This window comes from Puma concolor, chromosome D4 (assembly GCF_028749965.1).
Source record: "Puma concolor isolate L17-30 chromosome D4, mPumCon1.1.hap2, whole genome shotgun sequence".
NCBI classification, from domain to species: Eukaryota; Metazoa; Chordata; class Mammalia; order Carnivora; family Felidae; genus Puma; species Puma concolor.
In genome coordinates, this window is record NC_141679.1 from 11214096 (window position 1) to 11235794 (window position 21699).

Consider the following 21699-nt stretch of genomic DNA (forward strand, 5'->3'; position numbering starts at 1 on the left):
GAAATCCATCCACCGCAACTTAATCTTATCCTGAACTTTCAGTGGTCTCATGTACTTGCTTCCACTGGTATTTGAAGGATTTAGGTTTGGAATGTAAACTACGTTTTATATACGTGTCAGAGGAGTCCGTGCACTGGCAACGCGCCTCTTCTGAAGGTCATGGCTCCTGCCAGGCCGCCCCGTGCACCCAGCTCTGTCTGCAGATTCCAGGAATGAATCTGAGGGTGGGGTGATGTTACTTGCCCTGGGGCCGTGTAGTGTTCCTTATGGTCCCCCTCTCGGCTGCCCACACCTGGGTCAACAGTTCCTGTTTTCAACTCTCCTCGAATTACTCAGTTTGAGTGGATCATCTATTCCTGTTGGGGCTCTGACTGACACAAAGAGTGAACCCAAGTGAACTATGTGTACAAGGGTCTGAAGCCGCATGGTGCTTTGAGGAGGTTCTAGAAGAATACCGGCTTGGTACGGCGGAAGGCTGAGGGGGGCAGGAAGCAGCAGCTGTAGAGGCAATGATGCTGATGGCTGTTGCTGATGTCCATGACCTGCTCTGGGTGCTTGGGGCTTCCCAAGCATCACCCCATTTAGCCCTCTCATTGTTATTCCATTTCACAGGGGAAAGAGCTGGGCTTATTGAGTTTCAGTAAGTTGGCCACGGTCTCAGAGCCAAGAAGGGCGGAGCTAGACAGAGACTCAGGCACTCGTGATCCAGTGCCCATCCTCCTGTGAAGGTGCTTGGACTTGATCCCTCAGGCAGCCACATTTGCCTACCTTTCCTGTCTACTCAGCTTTACCTTGGGTCGTGAAACTCATTTCCCACAAAAGGGCGTCACCTTTTTTTTCAACAGCTTCTTTCCTCATAACCGTGCGTCGTTAACACGAAAAGAAGGTTGAAGACACAGTGATGTTAGAGCAGAATTTAATGTGGCATGGAGTTTCCTTACCCTTACGGGCAAGATTAAACCCGGTCCTGAGTGACTGGTGGAAATCCTGGAAGGGTAGGTGCATTCTTGAATATGGGGTTCCTGTTAGGTGGGTGACTTCCTATGTGTCCCTTGATGAATGCTAATTTTATCAGAGCCCACTTAGAGAGAGCTGCCCGATGGCTTGTGCTGACTTTCCCAGAAACGGCAACTTGGGTCATCAATTCGGCCACATGTCAGAGTTCCCCATGAGATAAAACACCAGGAGAATGACTTGTGTGGTCTATTCCAAAACCAGCATGCTGCTCACATTCCCAGAGGGAACCCCACCAAATCTAAAGGCCTTTGTATCTCTGTGCAGACATCTCCTCCTGGAATTTTGAGTGCTTTGTGTCCAGAAGGTTCTTTGTCTTCCTTCTGTCAAGAAACCAAGAACTAACTCCCTAATGTGAGCTGAAAATGACAATCTCTGTTAAGAACCATATGCACAACTAGTGAATTCTTCTCTGTGATGTTGATGGACAGGTTAGCGAGAGAAGAGGGAGGGGGAAATGCTTATACTACACAGAATCTAAGCACCCTCTCTTAATTAGGAAGGAAGGAAGGAAGGATGGAGGGAAGGAAGGAAGGAAGGAAGGAAGGAAGGAAGGAAGGAAGGGAAGTTGGTTTTGAGCTCTATGCATACAAGTGGAAAGACCTCACTAAGAATCTTGGGAAATTCCCAGGCCAATTAATTATGGCAGGCTAAGGGACACCGATTTGCTTCCTGCCTTTAGAGGCATAGCTATGGACAAGGAAGATCTTCCTAGTTGCTCTGTGCTCCGGTGGCACAGGCAGGTTCTGGATGGTTCTCTGAACCAGGTGTCAGGTGTCTTCATTTAGTCATTTAGTCCCATTAGTTCTTCAGAGTTGCAAATACCTGAAACCTTTTATTAGAAGTAGGAATGATATCCCACTAGGTTTTCAATTTGTTCTAGTGAGGGAGAAATAGTAATTGGAATACCAGCGATCTAAGATAATATTGCAAGACAAAAATACACATTTAATTTCTCCTGTGTGTGTGTGTGTGTGTGTGTGCGCATGCGTGCGTGTGCGTGTGTTTTGCAATCTATGTATTGGGGCCCTTGAATCACAGCTGTTTATTTGATGCTGTATAAACAAATCAGTTTGTCAGTTCCTCTACTGATGGACAGTTGGGTTGCTTATGGTTTTGTTCTTTTTCTGTCTCACCAGCAGTGCCGTAAGAGACATCCTTGATCCATGCCTCCTTGTGCACATACGTATCAGTTTCTCTAAGATAGATACCAAGAGGCTGGCTTGCTGGGTCATAGAGTATTATTAACTCCCCTAGGAATTCTCGAATTGCCATCAATGTTTGGGTTTCCATTTTCCTCTGACATTCCCACCGACACTTGGTATTATTAGATTTTTGTCTTCTTGTTTTTTTTTACATGGTAAGTGTGACATTTTGACAATGTCTGTCTGTTTTTAAATTTTCATTTCTTTGATTTACTGTATATTTTCTTGTTGGCCAATTAATCTTCCTTCTCTGTGAATGGCATGGGTCAACTGAGCTTATCATAGTGGTTGTCAGGGCTTCTTTATTTAAGTTGGCTACTAATCCTTCAGTTTCATGGATTGCAAACACCTTAGTCTATGGCTTACCTCCCTATTTTTGGTGTCTTTGACAGATAGAAATTTTTACACATTTTAACTAATTAAATTTATCAATCTTTTCCTTGTATTTAGACCCAACATGTGGAATATTCTGCTCATTCTTCTCTTCTTTCCCCCTTTCATATTGCTCTGGGGATAGATTGCCAAAACTCTTCTGTCAAATTTAGACTGAAAATGTTCACATGAACCATTTCAGGGTCAAAATTAGGCTCATAGAACAATGGGGACAAACCATGAGGTCCCTGTGGCACTGCTGAAACTGAATCCAATGTGAAATACCAGAGCAAGGAACAGATGTTTGCTTTAGGAAAACTGATTATGCCATCCTATTTCAGTGTTTCCCTCTGCTTGTGGTATTAGCCATGGATGGTGATGTAGCATTATACAAATACCAGTTTACCCTGGGCTTTGTTCTTCTTTTGGAGTGAGTATCCATTTACAGTGTATATTTATTTAACGTCCAAAGCCCAGATGTTCCTTCTCTCCTGTTTTACAACATAGGATCGGTAAGATTTCTGTAATATCCTCCAGGAAATGATGCTAATTGAATCCAGAAGAGAAAAGAAAGAAAAGGTTTTAAGAAAGAGAAGTTTTGTTTACGGAGACACATTATCTCCTGGGTTCAAGTTGTCACATGATTTCTGACTACTTTTGGCCTGTAGGAGTGAATGCATTGATTCTAAATCTTCCAACTGTATTACATAGGCAGTTTAAAACAGCTTCAGTAAGGTGTCTACATAACCAGGAATTCAAAGCAAAACAAAATACAAGAAGGCAATTCACTTTTTGCTGCCCGGGAAGCAATCTCATAGGAATCTGGAAGACTGCTGATGATTGTCTCTCTATGCCTCAGCTTAGCTGGAACTCTTGGGGCTTCAAACTCACCAGCCCTAGCCTTTCAACAATTTTTATTCTTTGAAAATAATTAGAACCAGAACCAGTTTACATCAAAGTGCTCAAGCATCAAGATTGTAAACAGACACTTGTTAATTCCCAGATACAGGATTCCAGATTATTTACTAGCTTGGGAGTGTAAACCTGTGATTGTTTCCATTTTACATATTTTTCTCTAGGCTCTTTGGTCAATTTCCCAAAGCCATTTTTTTTTTTTCCTTTTAAACAAAGTCAAGATCCTCAGAAATATGCCTGCCTTATGTTTCCTAACAAAATGTATAATCTAATTGAGAAGGATCCTATTTTTCCCCCATAACACTTATCTAAAATGCAAGTGCAGAAGTTTCTAGATAAGGCAGCAAAGGCCCTTGGGTTAGGGGTCCACCTTTGTTTTACAGTTGGCCAAAAACTAGATGTTTAAAGGGAACATAAGATATGCAGTTATCTCTTGTTTTTTTTTTTTTTTCTTGTAAATATTCTTTAAATGAAATGTCCATTTCCCTTTGAATTAAGTGAAAGATCCAAAGCAAACAACAGTGATCATGCGGTTACTCTGTAGGGCATTTTGTGGTTCTTAGAGCCCTTTCATTTCATTATTTACCATCTCGTTTGATCTTTACAACCTCTCTGATAGGATGGGCAGGCAAGGTGTGATTTAATATGTGAGTTTTGAGGTCTAGACCAGGCTGAGCTATTACAGGCCTCAGGAGCAGGCAGCTCTCTGCTCAAGTTTATATACGCGGTTGAAAAACTTTTGTGGTCATCTTAGTATGACAGCCTCCCATTTTATTGTACCTGAAAGTGTGACTTGTTCCATCCAAAAGGTGAGTGTAAGAGTAGACTTAAATGCCTGTGAGTTTAAGCCCTTCTCCCCCAGGAGCCTTTCGTCAATAGCTCAAAGTGAGGGTTTGAAAGACCAACAAGCTTGTCACAGATCAGGACAATTTTGAGGCAAGGCTTACAGTCCAGAGTCCCAGGGAAACGTCTGGCTGAAGTTACTCTTTGCACAGCCATGCCTGAGATCACAGTATTGCTTGGTTTCCTCCAGCCTTCTCCGTCCTACTCTTCTAGCCCTTACACATCTCTCCATGATAAATTCCTTTTTAAAAAAAAAAAATTCTTTTTTTTAAATCTTTATTTATTTTTGAGAGAGATACAGACAGAGTGTGAGCAGGGGAGGAACAGAGAGAGAGGGAGACAAAGAACCTGAAGCAGGCTCCAGGCTCTGAGCCGTTCACGCAGAGCCCGATGCGGGGCTTGAACTTACAAACTGTGAGATCATGACCTGAGCCAAAGTCAGATGCTTAACCACCTGAGCCACCCAGGCACTCCTCTCCACGATGAATTTCTAGTAGAGGAATCTGTGTCTCAGGGCCTGCCTTTAGGGAACCCCATCTAAGACACCTAGATGGCTAACACTCATTCTCTAGATCTCAGGTCAAATGTCACTTCTTAGGAATTCCTAACTAAAGTTCTCTTCCCACCCCAACTGATGAGCATCTCTCCATGATAGCACATCCTGATAAAAGTTTTATATGTGCTGGTTAGTCTTTGATCCTAAGACACATAAGGCAGGAGCCACATGTGTTTGATTTAACACTGTGTCCCCAGTGCTTAGTATAGTAGCTCAGGAATAATCAATAAAGATTTATTAAATGGGGGGGAAAAAAGAGGACACTTTACGATGGCTATTGGAAAGTAAGGCCTAACTGAATTCTGCCTAATTCATATTTGGAAGGCGAGTAGGCTGCCTTAGAAATGCTTTTAAAGTGCAGACTCACATTAGCCCTTCTTTACCTTCGAGCAGCTCCAGCCGACAGTGCCAGACATCAAAGAAGGGATCTGGGAGTGAACTCATCGACGTGAAAATACCGACGGGCTCATTCTGGGGCAGTTCTGCTAGATGTCAATGTCTGCTAGACATTAACCAGAATATCCAGAATGCTATTAAACTCCATTTTCAGTAGTTTATTTCTTGAGATTATGTAAACATGACCAATTCAAACATGGCCTGGGTCATAAATACTGCAGGGGGCTTTTTCTTTTAAGTAAATGTTTATTGAAGTATAACGTATGTAAAGAGAAGGACAACTCCTGCGTCGCTCAAGGACTTTTCACAAAGGAATATTCCCATGCAAATACCATCTCGATCAAGCAACAAAGCAGGGACCCTGAAGATCCCTTGTTCCCCATTTCAATGAACTGCTTCCTTCCTCCTCCCTGGAGATAAGGGCTATCCCGACTTCTATCACCAGTGACTGTCACCAATGTAACTAGGGCCAAGTTAATTAACACATTCATCACTGCACATAGTTACTTCTTTTTCGGTGAGAATGCTACTCTCAGAAAATTTCAAGTATGCCATATGTGTCATGAACTAGAGTCCCCATGCTGTACATTAGACCCTCAGGACTGACTCATCTTGACTGGATGTTTGTGCCCTTTGACCAATGTCTTCCCAGTTTCCCCACCCCCTAGGGCCTGGCAACCACCAATATATTCTCTGTTTCTGGGAGCCTGACTTTTTTCAGACGCCATGTATGTGGGATACCATGTAGTATTTGTTTTTCTGTCTCCGTCTTATTTCACGTAGCAGAACGCCCTCCAGGTTCATCCATGTTGTCACATATGGCAGGATTTCCTTCTTCTTTTATGGCTGGACAATATTCATTGTATATCCATATCACATCTTCTTTATCCATTCATCTGTTGACAGACATGTAGGTTGTTTCCACATCTTGACTACTGTAAACAATCATGCAATGAACATGAACGTGCAGATATCTTTTGGGGATCCTCTTTTCATTTCCTTTGGGTATGTACTCAAAAAGTCAGATTGCTGGCTCATGTGGTAGTTATTTTTAATTTTTTGAGGAACTGTCATACTATTTTCCATAGTGACTGTACCGATTTGCATTCCCATCGACAGTGCACAAGGGGTCCCTTCTCTCCACATCCTTGCCAGCTCGTATCTATTGTCTTTTGAATAATAGCCATTCTAACAGATGTGAGGTGATATCTCATTGTGGTTTTGATTTTGCATTTCCCTGATGATTAGTAATGTTGAGCATCTTTTTATATATCCGTTGGTCATTTGTATGTCTTCTTTAGAAAAATTGTCTACTCAGGTCTTTTGCCTGTTTTTTTTTTATTGGATTGTTCGTTTTCTTGTTTTTGAGTTGTAAGAGTTCCTTACGTATTCTGGATGTTAAATCCTTATTGGATATAAGGTTTGCAGATATTTTCGCCTGTTCCATAAGTTGTCTTTTCAATTTGCTGGTAGTTGCCTTTGCTGTGCAGTAACTTTTTGGTTTATGTTGTCCTCCTTGTTTGTTTTCGCTTTTGTTGCCTGTGCCTTTCGTGTCCTGTCCCAAAGACAACTGCCTAGACCGGTGGCAATGATTAGTTTTGCCTATTTTGAACTATGTGTAAATTGAATCATATAGCTTATATTCCTCCATGCTGATTTCTTTAATTCAATGTTATATTTGTGTGATGCATTCATATTTTTTGATGTAGTGGTAGTTTGTTCATTTTCTCTGTTCTGTGCTATTCCTTTATGTGAATATGTCACGTAAACAAATATACCACAGTCAGTACTGATTTGCATTCCTTTAGCAATACGTGAATTCCCAATCTTCACCAGGACTAGGCAATACCACCTTCTCAGCTCGTCTTGTGGGCGTGTCGTATTATCTCATTGTGGTTTTATTTTACTATTGTTATTGTTATTATTATTTTTTTAAATTTTTTTTAATGTTTATTTATTTTCGAAGGAGAGAGAGACAGAGTGTGAGCAGGGGAGGGACAGAGAGAGAGAGGGAGACACAGAATCCGAAACAGGCTCCAGGCTCTGAGCTGTCAGCACAGAGCCCGATGTGGGGCTCGAACTCACGGACTGTGAGATCATGACCTGAGCTGAAGTCGGACGCTTAACCGACTGAGCCACCCAGGCGCCCCTGTTGTTATTTTTACGGAGAGAGAGGGCAAGCAGGGGAGAGGGCAGAGGGGGAGAGAGAATCTTCAGCAGGGTCCATGCTCAGCTTGGACCCTGATATGGGACTTGATCTCACAACCCTGGGATCATGACCTGAGCCAAAATCAAGAGTCATTCAACTGGCTGAGCCACCCAGGTAGCCCCTTCACTGTAGTTTTAATTTGCAGTTATCTGATCTCTACTGGCGTTGAGCGTCTTTTCATATGTTAATTGGTCAATTTAATATCCTCTTTTGTAAAGTGACTGTTCAAGACTTTTGCCCAAGGCTTTTAAAAATGGTTATGTGCCTCTTTTTTTTTTATTATTGTATGAGTCTTTTAAATGTAAACTGCATATAAGTCTTTTGTTGGATATATGTGATGAAAATATCTTCTACTCTCTGCTATTGGGGGCTTTTAAAAAGGGGGCTGGGAGTTCGTTGTGTAGAAATTAGAATCATGAGCCCTCCTTGGCTCTCAAGAAAGTGGACATTTGAAGATAAAGGAAGAGGAACCCAGATCTTGCGCTCTTTAAGTCTATTGCAACTTTCTCGAAGTAGGATTCCAAGAGCAGCTGGGTATGCTTCATGTACTTGATATAATTAATCATTGTTTATTTGCCTATTCTCTCACATGCTACAAGAGTGTCATTAGCCATTGATATTCCAGCAGAGTATATCACACATAATAATGTAGTACTGTATAATTAGGTTAAAGGATACTTGAATAACTACTGTGGTCATGCACTACGCTGAAGGCACAAAACTGGTATGTCAGCATGCCTTCACCTGGTGAGATTTTAGAGCCCTGTTGGGATACTTTTGTATCTGTTATCTTGTTTGATCGCATGAGGGTAGGGTGATGACCAGACTGGTGAAATAGAAAAATATATTCTCCTGCTCCTCAAACCTTTGTTTTCAGTTAGTCATTGCCCTAATTCTACAAGATCTTTATTTCCAGGAAATGCCTTGGTCTCATTGTGATAGCCTGACTCATTCATAACTGATGAAATTCTCTTTCTCAAAATGACTAATTTAAATAAAACATGCACAAATGACTTAGCTATATTTTTAGGAAACTACAAGGGAAAAAAGTCCAGAAAATAGGGATACTTTGTTCCCTGCCATCCACCCATACTGCTTAAATAATAGATATTAGTCAACTGAAATCATACAGAATTTATGAAGGGCAAATCTGACAAGTTGCTCTATTATCCTAAACATCGGAGAGCCGTAAAAGGGTATACGATGTAGTTCCTACCTCGAAGAGCTTTGAACACATTGGTGGTGATGGCGGTGTGCGTCTGTGTGTGGAAGAAAAGTTCAAGAAGGTGACAACGCCAACAATGACAACACGAACAAGGCCCCCGCCAAGTGAGAGGAAGCAGAGTCGCAGGAAGCATTACTTTGGATTTATTATAATGAAGAGGAATGGTTGTATTCATGAGGATAGTGGAGCCTGCGACTACAACGCTAGTCCCAAAACGTGTAATCCCTCAAACGCAGCGAAAGGTTCTCAGTCATCAAAAGTTAAAGACAGGTGTTCCTGACTGGTGGTTGATTCCGCTCCAAATGGCAAGTTAGAGACCTAGGTCCTTTCGTATTGTGGGCTCACCGTGTTCAACGTATAGCTTCCAGGTTTGCTAGGCTTGTCCCCATGAAGCTGGCAGAAGGAGAAAGAACATGGAAGATGGGACGTTTGAATAGCCCGATCTGAACGTCACTTCCACTCAAGTTCCATTGGCTGGAACTTCACCATGTGGCCCACAGCTCACTGCGAGGCGGGGGGGTCGGGAAGTGTAATCCCGCTGTGTGTCCGGGAGAAGAGATGGGTTTGTTGGTCACCTAGCAGCGTCTGCCACAGGCTTCATGGTGGCAGGGCACTTAAGATCGGTCTTGAAGTGACGTGCAGTATTTTGACAGAGATTCGAAAGCATTAATCCGGGTAAAACGCAAAGCATGAAAAAGGACGCAGGAGTAGTTGACAACAGCAAAAATGAGAGCGCACCCTCGGAAAATGAGAAATGGTCCAGTTATGAGGAGCTTGGCGTGGGCTGCGTGAGAGAAACCGATGGAACGATTGGTGGGGGCTGTTTCCAACCTGAAGCCGCATTTTTAGAGGTTTGCAACTCATCCCCAGAAGCTTACACCCACCAGGGGGCTTCTGGTTTTGTTTTGTTTTGTTTTGTTTTGTTTTGTTTTGTTTTGTTTTGTTTAACTACCAGAACTCAACTCCCACTTGCAGGACAGTTGGGGTTGAGATTGATTTTCTTGCTTTTGCTTCCTACTCTGGCCTTTCCTAGAAAGTGAGTTCTTCTGTTTGTCTCCACCACGTGGTGGCAGCGGCCAAGAGGGGGTGAAGACCCTCAGTGTGAGCGGCTTCATTCTGAGCTGTCAGAAATCTCCAGGGGGGTCTCCTGTGGAAACACCAGTCTAGAGCATGGTATTTGCTGAATGCTGTGTTTGGGATGGATCCCAAGTTCAGTAGAGGGAGGAGGGCGGTGGGGGGTGGGGGCAGGGAATTCCTTTCTTACTCTAGGACACCATCAGCTCATGCTCAGGATCCCGGGATTGAATTACCCGCGTTGTTATCTTAGCTTGCATAGCTGCGCCTGGGGCTCCTCTTTATAGAAATATCCGGTCCTCTAAAACTCCAGCCTCAGCCCTCAGCCTTATGACCTTCTGACAGTGATTAATTGGGAAGGGTGGGAGCTAGGGAAATCCTTTCCCCTCCCTTTAGATCTGCCAACTTGGCTTTGAACCTGCAAGAGTGTCTGAGCCAGGAAATGTATGTCCACCCTTTTCTTACCCTTATGTCTGTTCCATGCTGCACATTCTATTTGGCAATCATATACAGTCATATTTGCTAAATGAATTTTGACCTAGGCTTTACTCTGTGCTGACAGTGGGAAGCTTCTGTGTGACTTCCCTCAGCTTCTGACTATGAAATTAATGGCTGTGAAAATTTACCTTTGATCTACAGTTTGGGGAGGATTTCTTTCATTGTTCCTACCAGGATATAAGTGTGATTTGTATATCTTTCTTAGGCCACTAAAAAAAAAAAAAATACACAACAGAACCTTTGATATAACCCTGGAACATCTAAAAAGTGCTTCTTTTCAAAGCAAACTTGAAAGAGATTTAGCACAAAATTTTTCAAGATCTTGAACACATGAACTATATTTGGTATCATGGAAAGGAAGGTGTTTGCTTTCCTGTGGCAAGGGTTTCTAGATATTCTGTTTTCTCCAGCTGGCCACAAAGTAAAACCTAAAGAAAACAAAAACCTAATGAAATCATGATTGCATTGTGTCCTCTGTCCTTTATGCACGTTTCTTCCTCTTCTTCACCAAGACTCCCGTCCTGGTTCCCGTTCCTGGCCACCTTCTGTGCTTATACCCTTTGAAAAACTAGATCTTGTTAGCGGCAGGCATTTTGTGGTTTTTTTTGCTTTTTGTTGCTTGCTTGTGGGAAAGATGAAATTCGTTAGGTCATTGGTACAGAACGAGATCATTCCCCAGCATACTCTCTGAGATCTGTATGTCTCTTAAAACATTTGGGGCGACAACATGGTATCGTGGACTGGAACATGAGCAGAAATTAAGCAGAATGTGGGTCCAAATTCTAGCTCTGCCTCTTACCTCTGTGGAATCTTAAACAAAACACGTGACCTCTCTACTCTGCTGAGCCTGAATTGTGACAGCATTGATTAGTTTCAGCTGTCCTTGAAGTGGATGTAAATGGGACGCTACAGTGTGTATTTTCTTCTTCCCCATTTCTTTTACGTGATAGAATGTGTGTGAGATTCATCGTGGGGTTGCATGTAGCGGTGGTATGCTCAGCGAAATTTAAGGGAGCTCCTTCTATATCACAGAGCCTCTGTCCGTTCTACTCAGTGGACATCCGGGTGGTTTCGGTTCTTCTGAATCGTGATTCTGTGATCATTTTGTGTAAAATCTTGCGTTCGTATTCTGTTGCGCACTGTCCTACACTGGGCTCCCCAGGAAGCAGCTCGGAGAGAGATTTGCTTGAGGGAAGTTTATTCCTTTCTGCCCATCCAGATCAAACGTGTCTTCAAAACCAGCACCTGCCGGGGGAGTGAGGAAGGGGATTGGACAGAAAGAGAGAGGTTGGACTGCAGTGCAGTCACGACAAAGACCTCAGCCAACCTACACAGATCTCTGGAGCTGAAATGGCCCTACAGAGTTAGGCCAAATAGGGGCAAGGAGGCTAGACCTTTAAATTTCCCACATTGACCAGTCATTGGATGTGGACTGACCCAGGAAAGGGAGCATGATATTTTAAAAGTTTGTTTATTTATTTTGAGGGAGACAGAGACGGTGCGAGCAGGGGAGGGTCAGAGGGAGAGGGACAGAGAGAATCCCAAGCAGGCTCCATGCTGCCAGCTGCAGAGCCTGAGGCGGGGCTTGAACCTGCAAATCGTGAGAGCATGACCTAAGCTGAAACCAAGAGTCAGACGCTTAACCAACTGAGCCACCCCAAAGTGGTGCCCCACTTTGGTGCCCCAAAGGGAGCATGATTTTGAGTGAGACATCTCTCTTTAACAGAGAGTAGGAGACATATCTGTGAGCTGTTAGCTATCAACATTTCTAACAGCTGGTAGAGTAAGTCTTTCGATCCTAAAAGTCCTACAGTGTGTGTGTGCGTGTGTGTGTGTGTGTGTGTGTGTGTCTGTAGATAGTGTCCAATAATATTCCAAAGTGTTTGTAACCAACCTCCCTCTTAATTTAGATTCTGAACTCCCCAAGTGGGATCTTACCATAAAGACAAAGGAACATTTATAGAAGGGAAACATAAATGAGAATATTCTGTACATTAACTTAATATTTTCTGTGTTATGGGGAAAGCAAAACTGAGAAACATCGGAATAGGCTATTTGTCGTTTTCTACCTTAGGGTGTAACATCCTGAAAAATGTCAACACTGACCAGAATGTTCCGAAGTCTAGTTACGGAGTTAATAAATTCTAAAGACTTCCTTCTGTGCTGAGAAAAGAAAGGAAAAGAGATATGAATTGACTGTTGCCTTGAATTTAATTTTTCAGAGTGGCCAAATCGATGAAGGTTCCTGTGTATGAGACCCCAGCTGGATGGAGATTCTTCTCAAATCTGATGGACTCAGGACGGTGCTCTCTGTGTGGAGAAGAGAGCTTTGGCACTGGTAGGTTTTTGCTGACGTAATGTTACCGTCATTACGGTATACCCTCTGTGACCCCAGTTTGGAGACCCGTGAGCCCACTGTGAATCAAATGCTAGAGGAAGAGATAATTAGAGGGAAAAAAATCAGAGAAACCTGGGGGGATATGTGCTATGATACCCTCGTCTCTTCTGTCCATTTTTTTTTTTTTTTTTTGGTTTTTATTTGGGTCATATGTAATTCTACTTTTAATTTTTTGAGGAACCTCCATTTTGTTTCCCATGGTGGCCGTGCCAGTTTCTATTCCCGCGAACAACGCATGAGGGTTCCCCTTTTACCGCATCCTCACCAACGCCTGTTGTTTCTTGTGTGGTTGATTTTAGCCATTATGACAAGTATCAGGTGACATCTCATTGTGGTTTTGATTTACATTTCCCTGATGATTAGTGATGTTGAACATCTTTTCATATGTCTGTTGACCATCTGTGTGTCTTCTTTGGAAAAATCTCCCTTCAGGTCCTCTGCCCATATTTTAATCAGATTGTTTGGGTTTTTTTTTTTTTTTTTTTTTTTGGTGTTGAGCTTCATAAGTTCTTTATATATTTTGGATACTTAACCCTTATCAGATATATTATTTGCAAATATCTTCTCCCATTCAGTAGGTTGCCTTTTTGTTTTGTTGATAGTTTCCTTCAACTATCAACAAAACAGCTGTGCAGAAACTTTTATTCTGATGTAGTCTCGATAGTTTATTTTTGCTTTTGTTTCCCTTGCCTTAGGAGACATATCTAGAAAAATGTTGCTATGGCCCATGTCAGAGAAACTGTCTGTTTTCTAGGATTTTTTATGGTTTCATGTCTCACACTTAGGTCTTTAATCCATTTGGAGTTTATTTTTGTGTATGATGTATATTTACCCCAAGGAAACAAAAACACTAATTTGGAAAGATATATGCACCTCTATTTTCACTGCGGCAGTATTTACAATAGCCAAGATATGGAAGCAACCCAAGTGTCCATTGACAGATGAATGGATAAGGAAGATGTGGTGTAGTGGTGTGTGTGTGTGTGTGTGTGTGTGTGTGTGTGTATACATACATACATACATACATACATACATACATACATACATACATACAGTGGAATATTACTTAGCCATAAGAAGAATGTGACCTTGCCTTTTGTAACAACATGGATGGACCCAGAGGGCACTGAGTGAAATTGGTCCATCAGAGAAAAGCAAGTACTGTATGATTTCACTCCAGTGTAGAATTTGAGAAACAAAACAAATGAATAAAGGAACAAAGATACAAGCCAGAAAACCCTCTAGACTCCTTTTTAAAAAAAATTCTTTATTCTTGAGAGAGAGAGAGAGAGAGCAAGTGGGGGAGGGACAGAGAGAGAGGGAGACAGGACTCAGGACCTCTGCTTAGTACTGATGTAAGATTCTGGGCCCAGAAAGGTTTCCTACCCTTTCTCCAAAGGGAGAAGGTTTTTGCTTCAAACCCTATTCCCGTAGCAATGGATTTTTGCATGGGCTTTCAGGATGAGAAAGTTTGCAACTTGTGCCTCCGAAAGTTTAAGCCTTTTGTTTCCTGTGAAGGAAAGTTTTGGGGAACTCAAAGGGCTTCATGCTTATGTCTCAGAAGCTGCTCCTTACCTGCATGCCTGCACCACCATATCTCTCTCTCTCTCTGTTTCCAGTCTTTTCTGTGATCACCCAGTGACTTGGAAGTGTGTCCCTTGTTTCTGGGGATTCCAAGCAATTTTAAACTAACATGACTAACATGACTATACTTGGCCTTTAAGAATTTTTGAGCCTCTTATGTGACTTCTTAGTTTTTACTTATATGGAAGCATCCTCTTTTTCCTGTGCTCTCCCAGAGGGGTGACAGTTTTGTGTCTTGTTTCTCCTCGAAAGGGGTTGTCAGTTTTTGGAATTCACTTTATTTGCCTCGTGACCTCAGGTTTCTGATGGGTTCAAGAAAAGTTATGATTTGGTAGGTTTCTGACCTTTTCTTATTACTGGGATAGGAGTAACATTCTCTTGGAGATTTCTACATCCTAAACAGAAATGCAGAAGTGGAATTCCAAAAGTAATTTTTAAATCATTTCTCTCCTATTCTCACCCCTTCCTTAATAGTTTTTTCCAGTTGGGATCCAAAGATCTTTAATTTGAATTTTTTTTAATGTTTTATTTATTTTTGAGACAGGGAGAGACAGAGCATGAACAGGGGAGGGGCAGAGAGAGAGGGAGACACAGAATCTGAAACAGGCTCCAGGCTCTGAGCTGTCAGCACAGAGCCCGACGTGGGGCTCGAACTCACGGACCGTGAGATCATGACCTGAGACGAAGTCGGCTGCTTAACTGACTGAGCCACCCAGGCACCCCGGGATCCAAAGATCTTAATATTATAACTTACTGATATCTCTTAAGTATCTTTTATCTTTTATTTTTTTATACTTATTTATTTTGAGAGGGAGATTGAGTGAGCAAGGGAGAGGAAGAGGGGGAGAGAATCCCAGGTAGGCTCCACGCTGTCGGTGCAGAGCCTAATGTGGGGCTCGAACCCACACACTGAGATCATGACGTAAGCTAAAACCAAGAGTTGGGTGCTCAATCACTGAGCCACCCAGGTGTCCCCTCTCTTAAGTATCTTTTAATCTGCATATCGTCCTTTCACGTGTTCTCTAATTTATTAATTGAAGAAACTGGGCCGTATGTCCTACAGAGCTTTTAACAGCTTTGATTTTAATGTGGATATCCTCGTTTTTCTTTCCAATTTCTTTGGTGCATATTCATATAAGGAGAAGCTATTGATTAATATGCCTTGTCTCTGAGGTGAAACCGCCTTAGGACATTCTATTATTAATAGATATTTTCTTTTCTAGCATTTTCTTTTCTAAAAACTCTACAATCTCTTGTGACTTTTTTAAAGGTATACAGTCATATAATCTGTGACTGAAAGATTTTTTATATTTCATTTTTTAATAGTTATACCTCTTATGTCATATTCTTATTGCATTAGGTATAATCTTCAAAATTGTATTTTAAAATAATGGTGATAACTCATGACTTTAATGGAAACGGATTGACTATTTTACTGTCTGTTGTGGTGATTGCTTTTTGATGGGGGTAAAATCTTTATCAGGTTTATGTAGATAATTTTTCCCATTCTCATTTTAGTTAGAATCTTATTAGAAACAGCTGTTGGATTTATCAGGTGCCCTTTCAGGACCTAGTGATGCACTAATACTTCCTTTTCTATTTTATTATGAACGTTATGAAATATCATGATCGAGGTGCGGATGTCAAACCATCCTTGAATTCCTGAGACTAAAGTCCTGTTTGGTCATGCTTAAACAGATTGCTGTAAAACCACGTTAACTGGTCATAATGACAGTACTTCAGGCTATGTTGGGGTTCTGAAGAAATTTCGTACTGGGCAGTTTTCTTCTCTTACCCAAACTGGTTAGACCCTGAACTAGAAGGTATTTAGAATACAAGTGCTTAAGATCACACCTTAAGAAACTCAGGTCTTTGGTTACATAATTAGAAAGATGCACAGATGATATTCTACAATGCACAAACTTTAAGTGTCCATGATGGAGGAATAGCAAAAATGCTGTGGGAGATGCGAAAATGCTTTGGGACTGGAGGTTCAAAGGAGACTCCAGGAAAGATCTGGAAGCTGGGCTAGTTCTTAAAGAATGGGAAGGATTTGTACACACAGAGATGAAAGGACCTGGCCTTGCCAGATGGAGGGATCGATGCCAAGAAAGAAAAGCGAGGTTGGAGAGCAGGGGATATGTGTTACCAGTAGCCAGTTGTTTGGTTTGTCCGAAGACATGTTTTCCAAATACGAATCAAGACTCATTTGGGGTCATGAGATTAGTGAAATGTCATGAGCAGCTTGTGAAAAGCAACTGAGTAGGCTAGAAACCTGTTGGAATGTATCGTGTTTAGTAAAGGTAAACGTTTATTCTGAGAAGTGTGTGTATATAAATGTGCCCACAAGTATCTATGTGTATACTTGGTCTCCTTGTAACGTGTGCTTATTGTGGGTCGTGGCCAAAAATTTCTGGAAAAGACGGGCCTGTAGCGGAGGTCAGCAAACGTTTCTATAAAGGGGTTGGAGAGTAAACACTGAGGATTTTGCAGACTACTGCCTCTTTCGCGGTTCCTCAGCACTGCCTCTGTAGCACAGATGTGGCCACAGACAATACATAAATGGACAAGGAGGGCTGTGCTTCGGTAAAAACTTACGTAGAAAAATAGGCAAATCTCTGATGTGTAGGATGGGTTAGAGGAGGGATTATCAAGAAGCAGTACCAGGAGGAGAGGTGAGGAGGGGTCAGTTTGTGAAGGCCTTCACCTGCCTAGCTGAGACGATGGGGCATGATTCGACCGGAACTGGGAAACCGTGTTCTGCACTGAAGGGACTTCTGCTCGCAGACACCTTTCAGAGCCCGACGCGGGGCTCGAACCCACGAACCGGGAGATCATGACCTGAGCCAAAACCGAGAGTCAGATGCTTAACCCACTGAGCCACCCACGTGCCCCTACTTGCAGGCACCTCTCGGCAAACTTTGCTCTCGGACAGTTACGCAGATTGCAACTCGTAGGCTGGCCGAGGAGGGGATTTTAAAAGTCTCTCGCAGTCGGGCTTAGTTACCAGTTTTTCCTTTTAAGGAGCATGAGGCATTGCCGCCTCCGCTGTTCTTCAGGTTCGGGTGACTTTAGCCTCATTAGCCTGATTTGACAGATAGAGCTCCTGAGCCCCAGAAGTAGTGAAGTGACTCACGCGGGGCCCCCTGGCTTGGAAAATGTCCCCGCTTGAATTGCATGACCGTTGACCCGAAAGACTGGTTTCCTGCCCTACACTGTGCCATTTTCCACCGTGTCAATCAGTCTTTCTGGTGAAAGCATTGATGAATTTTATTTTTCAAGCACTCAGCAGTAAAGAACTATTAGGTGGCCTCAGTAGCTGGACCACTCAGTCTTGCAAGGAGAAAATAGCTTCATTCTGCTCTTATTCTGGGCTTTATTAATGCCAGTTTTTGAGAAGCACTGAGCTGGTGTGTCAGAATCACCTGGGAAACTTGCTAAAAATGCGTATTTTCTATCCTACCCTTACTTGGAATATCAGGAAGGGCGGGGCCTGAGAATCTGCATTTTAAATGAGTATAGTTGTGTGGTTTTTTTACAGTTTGTTTATTTTTGACAGAGAGAGTGTGTGTGTGTCTGCATGAGCACGTGTGTGTGCGCACAGGTGTGGGGGGGGGGGGCAGAGAGAGAGAGAGAGAGAAAGAGAATCCTAAGCAGGCTCTGCACTGTCGCTGCAGAGCCCTATACAGGGCTTGAACTCATGAACCATGAGATCGTGACCCGAGCCGAAATCAAGAGTCAAACACTCAACTGACTTAGCCACCCAGGCGCCCCTGTGATTTTGATGTGCAGTCAAGAGTAGAAACCATGGCTCTAGTGAAAACCAGTATTTTTGTTGTCTTCAGGAATGGTAGAAAGAGTATCCTTGATGTGCCATGGGGTGTGGTCCAGGAAGTCTAGAGGCCCCAAAATGTGAGGCTGATGAGTATATTCAAGACCCTTACCTGTCAGTCACAAACAAGCCACATGGCCTCTCTGACGCTCAGGTCCAGTCTGTAAAAGTCAGCTGATCACGGGAGTTCCCTACCTTCCTTGAGACGTGATTTTCAGAAACAAGTGAGCTAACTAAGGGAGGAGAGAGTGACAGATGGAAAGTTTTAGACCTGAGACTGCAGAGGTGCTTCTAAAAGTATCCAAGCTTTCTGGAGTGGAGGCCTTTTTCTGTGTCCCCGGGGCATGGATCTGTGCACCAACTAGGAATGCATATTTCAGTGCCAAGAGAACTTGAAAATATGGATCTGACTCAGGCACAAGAATGTGAAGCTTTTTTTTCCAAGATGAGCAAGATGTATTCTGAGTGGAAGTTTCCCTTGCCAGCTTCTTGAGCTCCTAGAACTTTCCAAAGTGACAAGCTGGTCATAGGATCGGAGTTCAAGCTTCTCTCCTATGGAAAGGTCCAGATCCTGGACAATAAGAAACCTGTATTTATGACTCTGTCAGAGAACCAAAGTCACTTAAGAAGCCAGACCATCTTTTGTGCTAGGACTGGTACTCACCTACTTCCTGGGGAGAGCCTTGGAAAACTACTTTATAGAGAGAAGGGGTGCTTTATAAATTCTCAGATCTAAAGAGAAGAAAACTATTGATCTAGATGGCATTCTGGCTACTTTTTTAAAGTTCTGAATTTGAAGGAATCTGGACTTGTTCTCATACGCAAAAGGGGACAAATGAAACAAAACTAAGGTCAATAAAACCAAAATTTTGGAAGATTTTTTTTTTTGGCATTTGTTGATGAGGTTCTACTGGTTTCCATCATTGGCATCAACTTTCTAAGAAGTGATACCATTTTGAGAATGCATGAATTGTTACAGCCCGAAGCATTTTCCCTTACGGGCAACACAGAAGAATCACTATGTTCACAAAAGCCTGGGTGAGCTCCAAGCTTGAACACCATCTTGAAAATTACTATTACTTTTATTATATATTTTTAAAAAGCTAATGTCAGCAGTCATACAAATTTGTCAAATCAAGCAACACAGCAGTGTTTATTATTGCCAAGGAAGCGCTGTGGAGTTTCTCACAATAATAATAATCTCTTTGAATGAGCACTGAGTATGTACTAGAGCATTGCTATGCCTTTTGTGTGCGTCCATTCTCGAAGATTCGGAATTGAATCCAGGTAAAAAGGGAGAGACCCAGAGTATGTGTGTATTCCACATCACAAGAAATTTCGAATTTTTGAGATGGGTTCAATCCCTCTGCATGCCATGCAGAAATTCTAAATGCCCCGAGGACAGGGGCCATGACTATTTTGTTCAACTCTATTTCTTTGATATCTGGCAGGCCTTGAGTGTTTGCAGGTTAGATGGAAGGATAGAAAGAGGGATGGAATAATGGAAGGAAGTTCAGGTAGGAAGAATAAATAGAGGATAGAAGGAAGCCTGGAAAGATGGATGGAAAGTGGATGAATTGAAAGAAAGAAAGAAAGAAGGAGGAAACAAAGAATTTCCATTTTGATATTTCTTCTTTGCATTGTTAGTACTTAACGTTTTTGGCATTTTTGAGTGGATATACTTCTGGAGATCGGGGCATTTCTATCCCAAGATTTGGGAGGGTTCATAAAAACAAATGTAGACCAGTTGAAAGGGATTGGGGGAGGGGTTTTATGAAGTACAGTAAAATCAGAGTTACGTAACATTTAAAAATAAAGTTTTGGTAATTTCACTCATCGTGTAATGATTAGCGCAAATTATTAGCTAACAAAGGGCAGAATTCTAGGAAGACTCCTACCCCAAACCTGTGTTAATGAATGGATTTAAAATTTTAAATAGTATTAAGTATTTGTAATTTGCTTGCTTTACTTACTTATTTCCTGTGTGTGTGTGTGTGTGTGTGTGTGTGTGTGTGTGTGTGGTTGTTGACAGTAAATAGCTGCAAATAGCCACATGTTCAACAGTGGGCTATGTTCTAGCTTTAGTGAGCTTTTGTAAGTGTTAAATTCTTATAGCCTTCAACCTAGACATTCTCTGCTCTATTGTCTTACGGTTTATAGTATTGACTTCTTTTCCAGTTGCTTTATGAAAGGAAATGTTCTTTCCCCTAATAGTGGTATAGTTTATAACACCTCCTGGGCCATGCCTTTCCTTTTGTTTATATTTCACACAAGACCTATGTACATCCCAACTCGAGACTGGGTTCACAGTATTGCTGTTGAGCAAATATTGAATAGGTTCAACTGTCTCTTATTAGACAACGATGTTACTTAACATTGTACACTTTCCAAAAGGTAAAATAAGGGCAAATTTTAGTCCATTCCCCGTCTAGACGATCACAAACTCTACAATGGGCTGTTTCCACTTCGGTAATTGGGACAGGCTGTGTGCACATGCGCAACTCAATCTAGGCCAGACCACAGTGCAGAGGGGCTCTGGTTGACATCCCCAAGGGCCTCCTCATAAAGTCTGAAAACTGAAACTCCCTTCTTGCCCATCCACAAACTATCTACCCCTGTGCTGGGAAACAGATCTCCACCTGGAATGGGAAGAATGTCTCTATCACATAAAATCCTTTTCTTGGGATCTCCCCAGTTCCAGTTGCATTGACCTTTCAATTCATCTTCTGAGCTGATGAAAAGTAGCAGGAGAGGGTGTGGGATGCCTACGTGTGAAGCAGAAGCAAAGGGGTGGATCTCGGAGGCTGTGTCCACACTTCCCAGTGCATTCTGGGACTGAGAAATCACTGTCCCCAGTCACAGATCGAAGGAGTCTAGATAGACCATGGGTTTCTTTTCATAGTGACTACTAAGAGACTTCCAATGAGGGGGCCCATCCCTTGGTATTTAAGATGCTGTTCCTAAAATTGTTCTTGGAGGCTTCCCCATCTGCTCTCTAGTAGTTGCTAGGTGGCTCCACTGAGAACAAAGTATAGTGACTATGGTGGTTATGCCCTGTGGTTGCAGACTTTAAACCCTCTGGAGAAATTTCTGGTTCAGCTTGTGACCTGTCAAAGAGTAGTTCCCAGGGAGTTGTGTTGTTTTCATGAACACTGGTGACAAAGAAAGAGGGTGGGATGTATGAGTTAGCAGATCCCGCTGTGCCTTACCTTCCTGTGCTTCTGTGCTCACGCGAGGGAATTGTGTCAGCTGACCAGCCACCATATTGTTAATGCTTTCGCCTCCTCTGGGATGGATGGCTTGACTGCCTCGGGGCACATGTTAATGAAATAGTGCTTGCTAATACCTATTATTTCTTGAGCACCTCCTAAGTGACAGATGCCATGCTTAGGGCCTCCTATACATTATTTCACTGAGATTTCTCGACAATGAAGTGGAGACCATACAGTAATTGAGGTTTAGGGAAGAAGATCAAGCCAAAAGCCAATGGCCAAGATAACACTGACAGAGTCAGCATTCAAACCCAAACTCACTGGCTCCATAGTACCCCACTGTCCCTGTTTAAGAAAATGCAGAGG

At 42.4% G+C, this 21699-nt stretch overlaps 1 protein-coding gene across 1 annotated transcript in view; it reads left to right on the forward strand.

Moving 5' to 3' along the window:
- Positions 1–21699, forward strand: part of PGM5 (phosphoglucomutase 5) — a 181396-nt gene that overhangs the window by 96833 nt on the left and 62864 nt on the right. The window contains exon 7 of the mRNA XM_086684957.1: positions 12530–12645. Within this exon, the coding sequence (XP_086541083.1) occupies positions 12530–12645 (116 nt within the window). The remainder of the gene's footprint in view (positions 1–12529; positions 12646–21699) is intronic.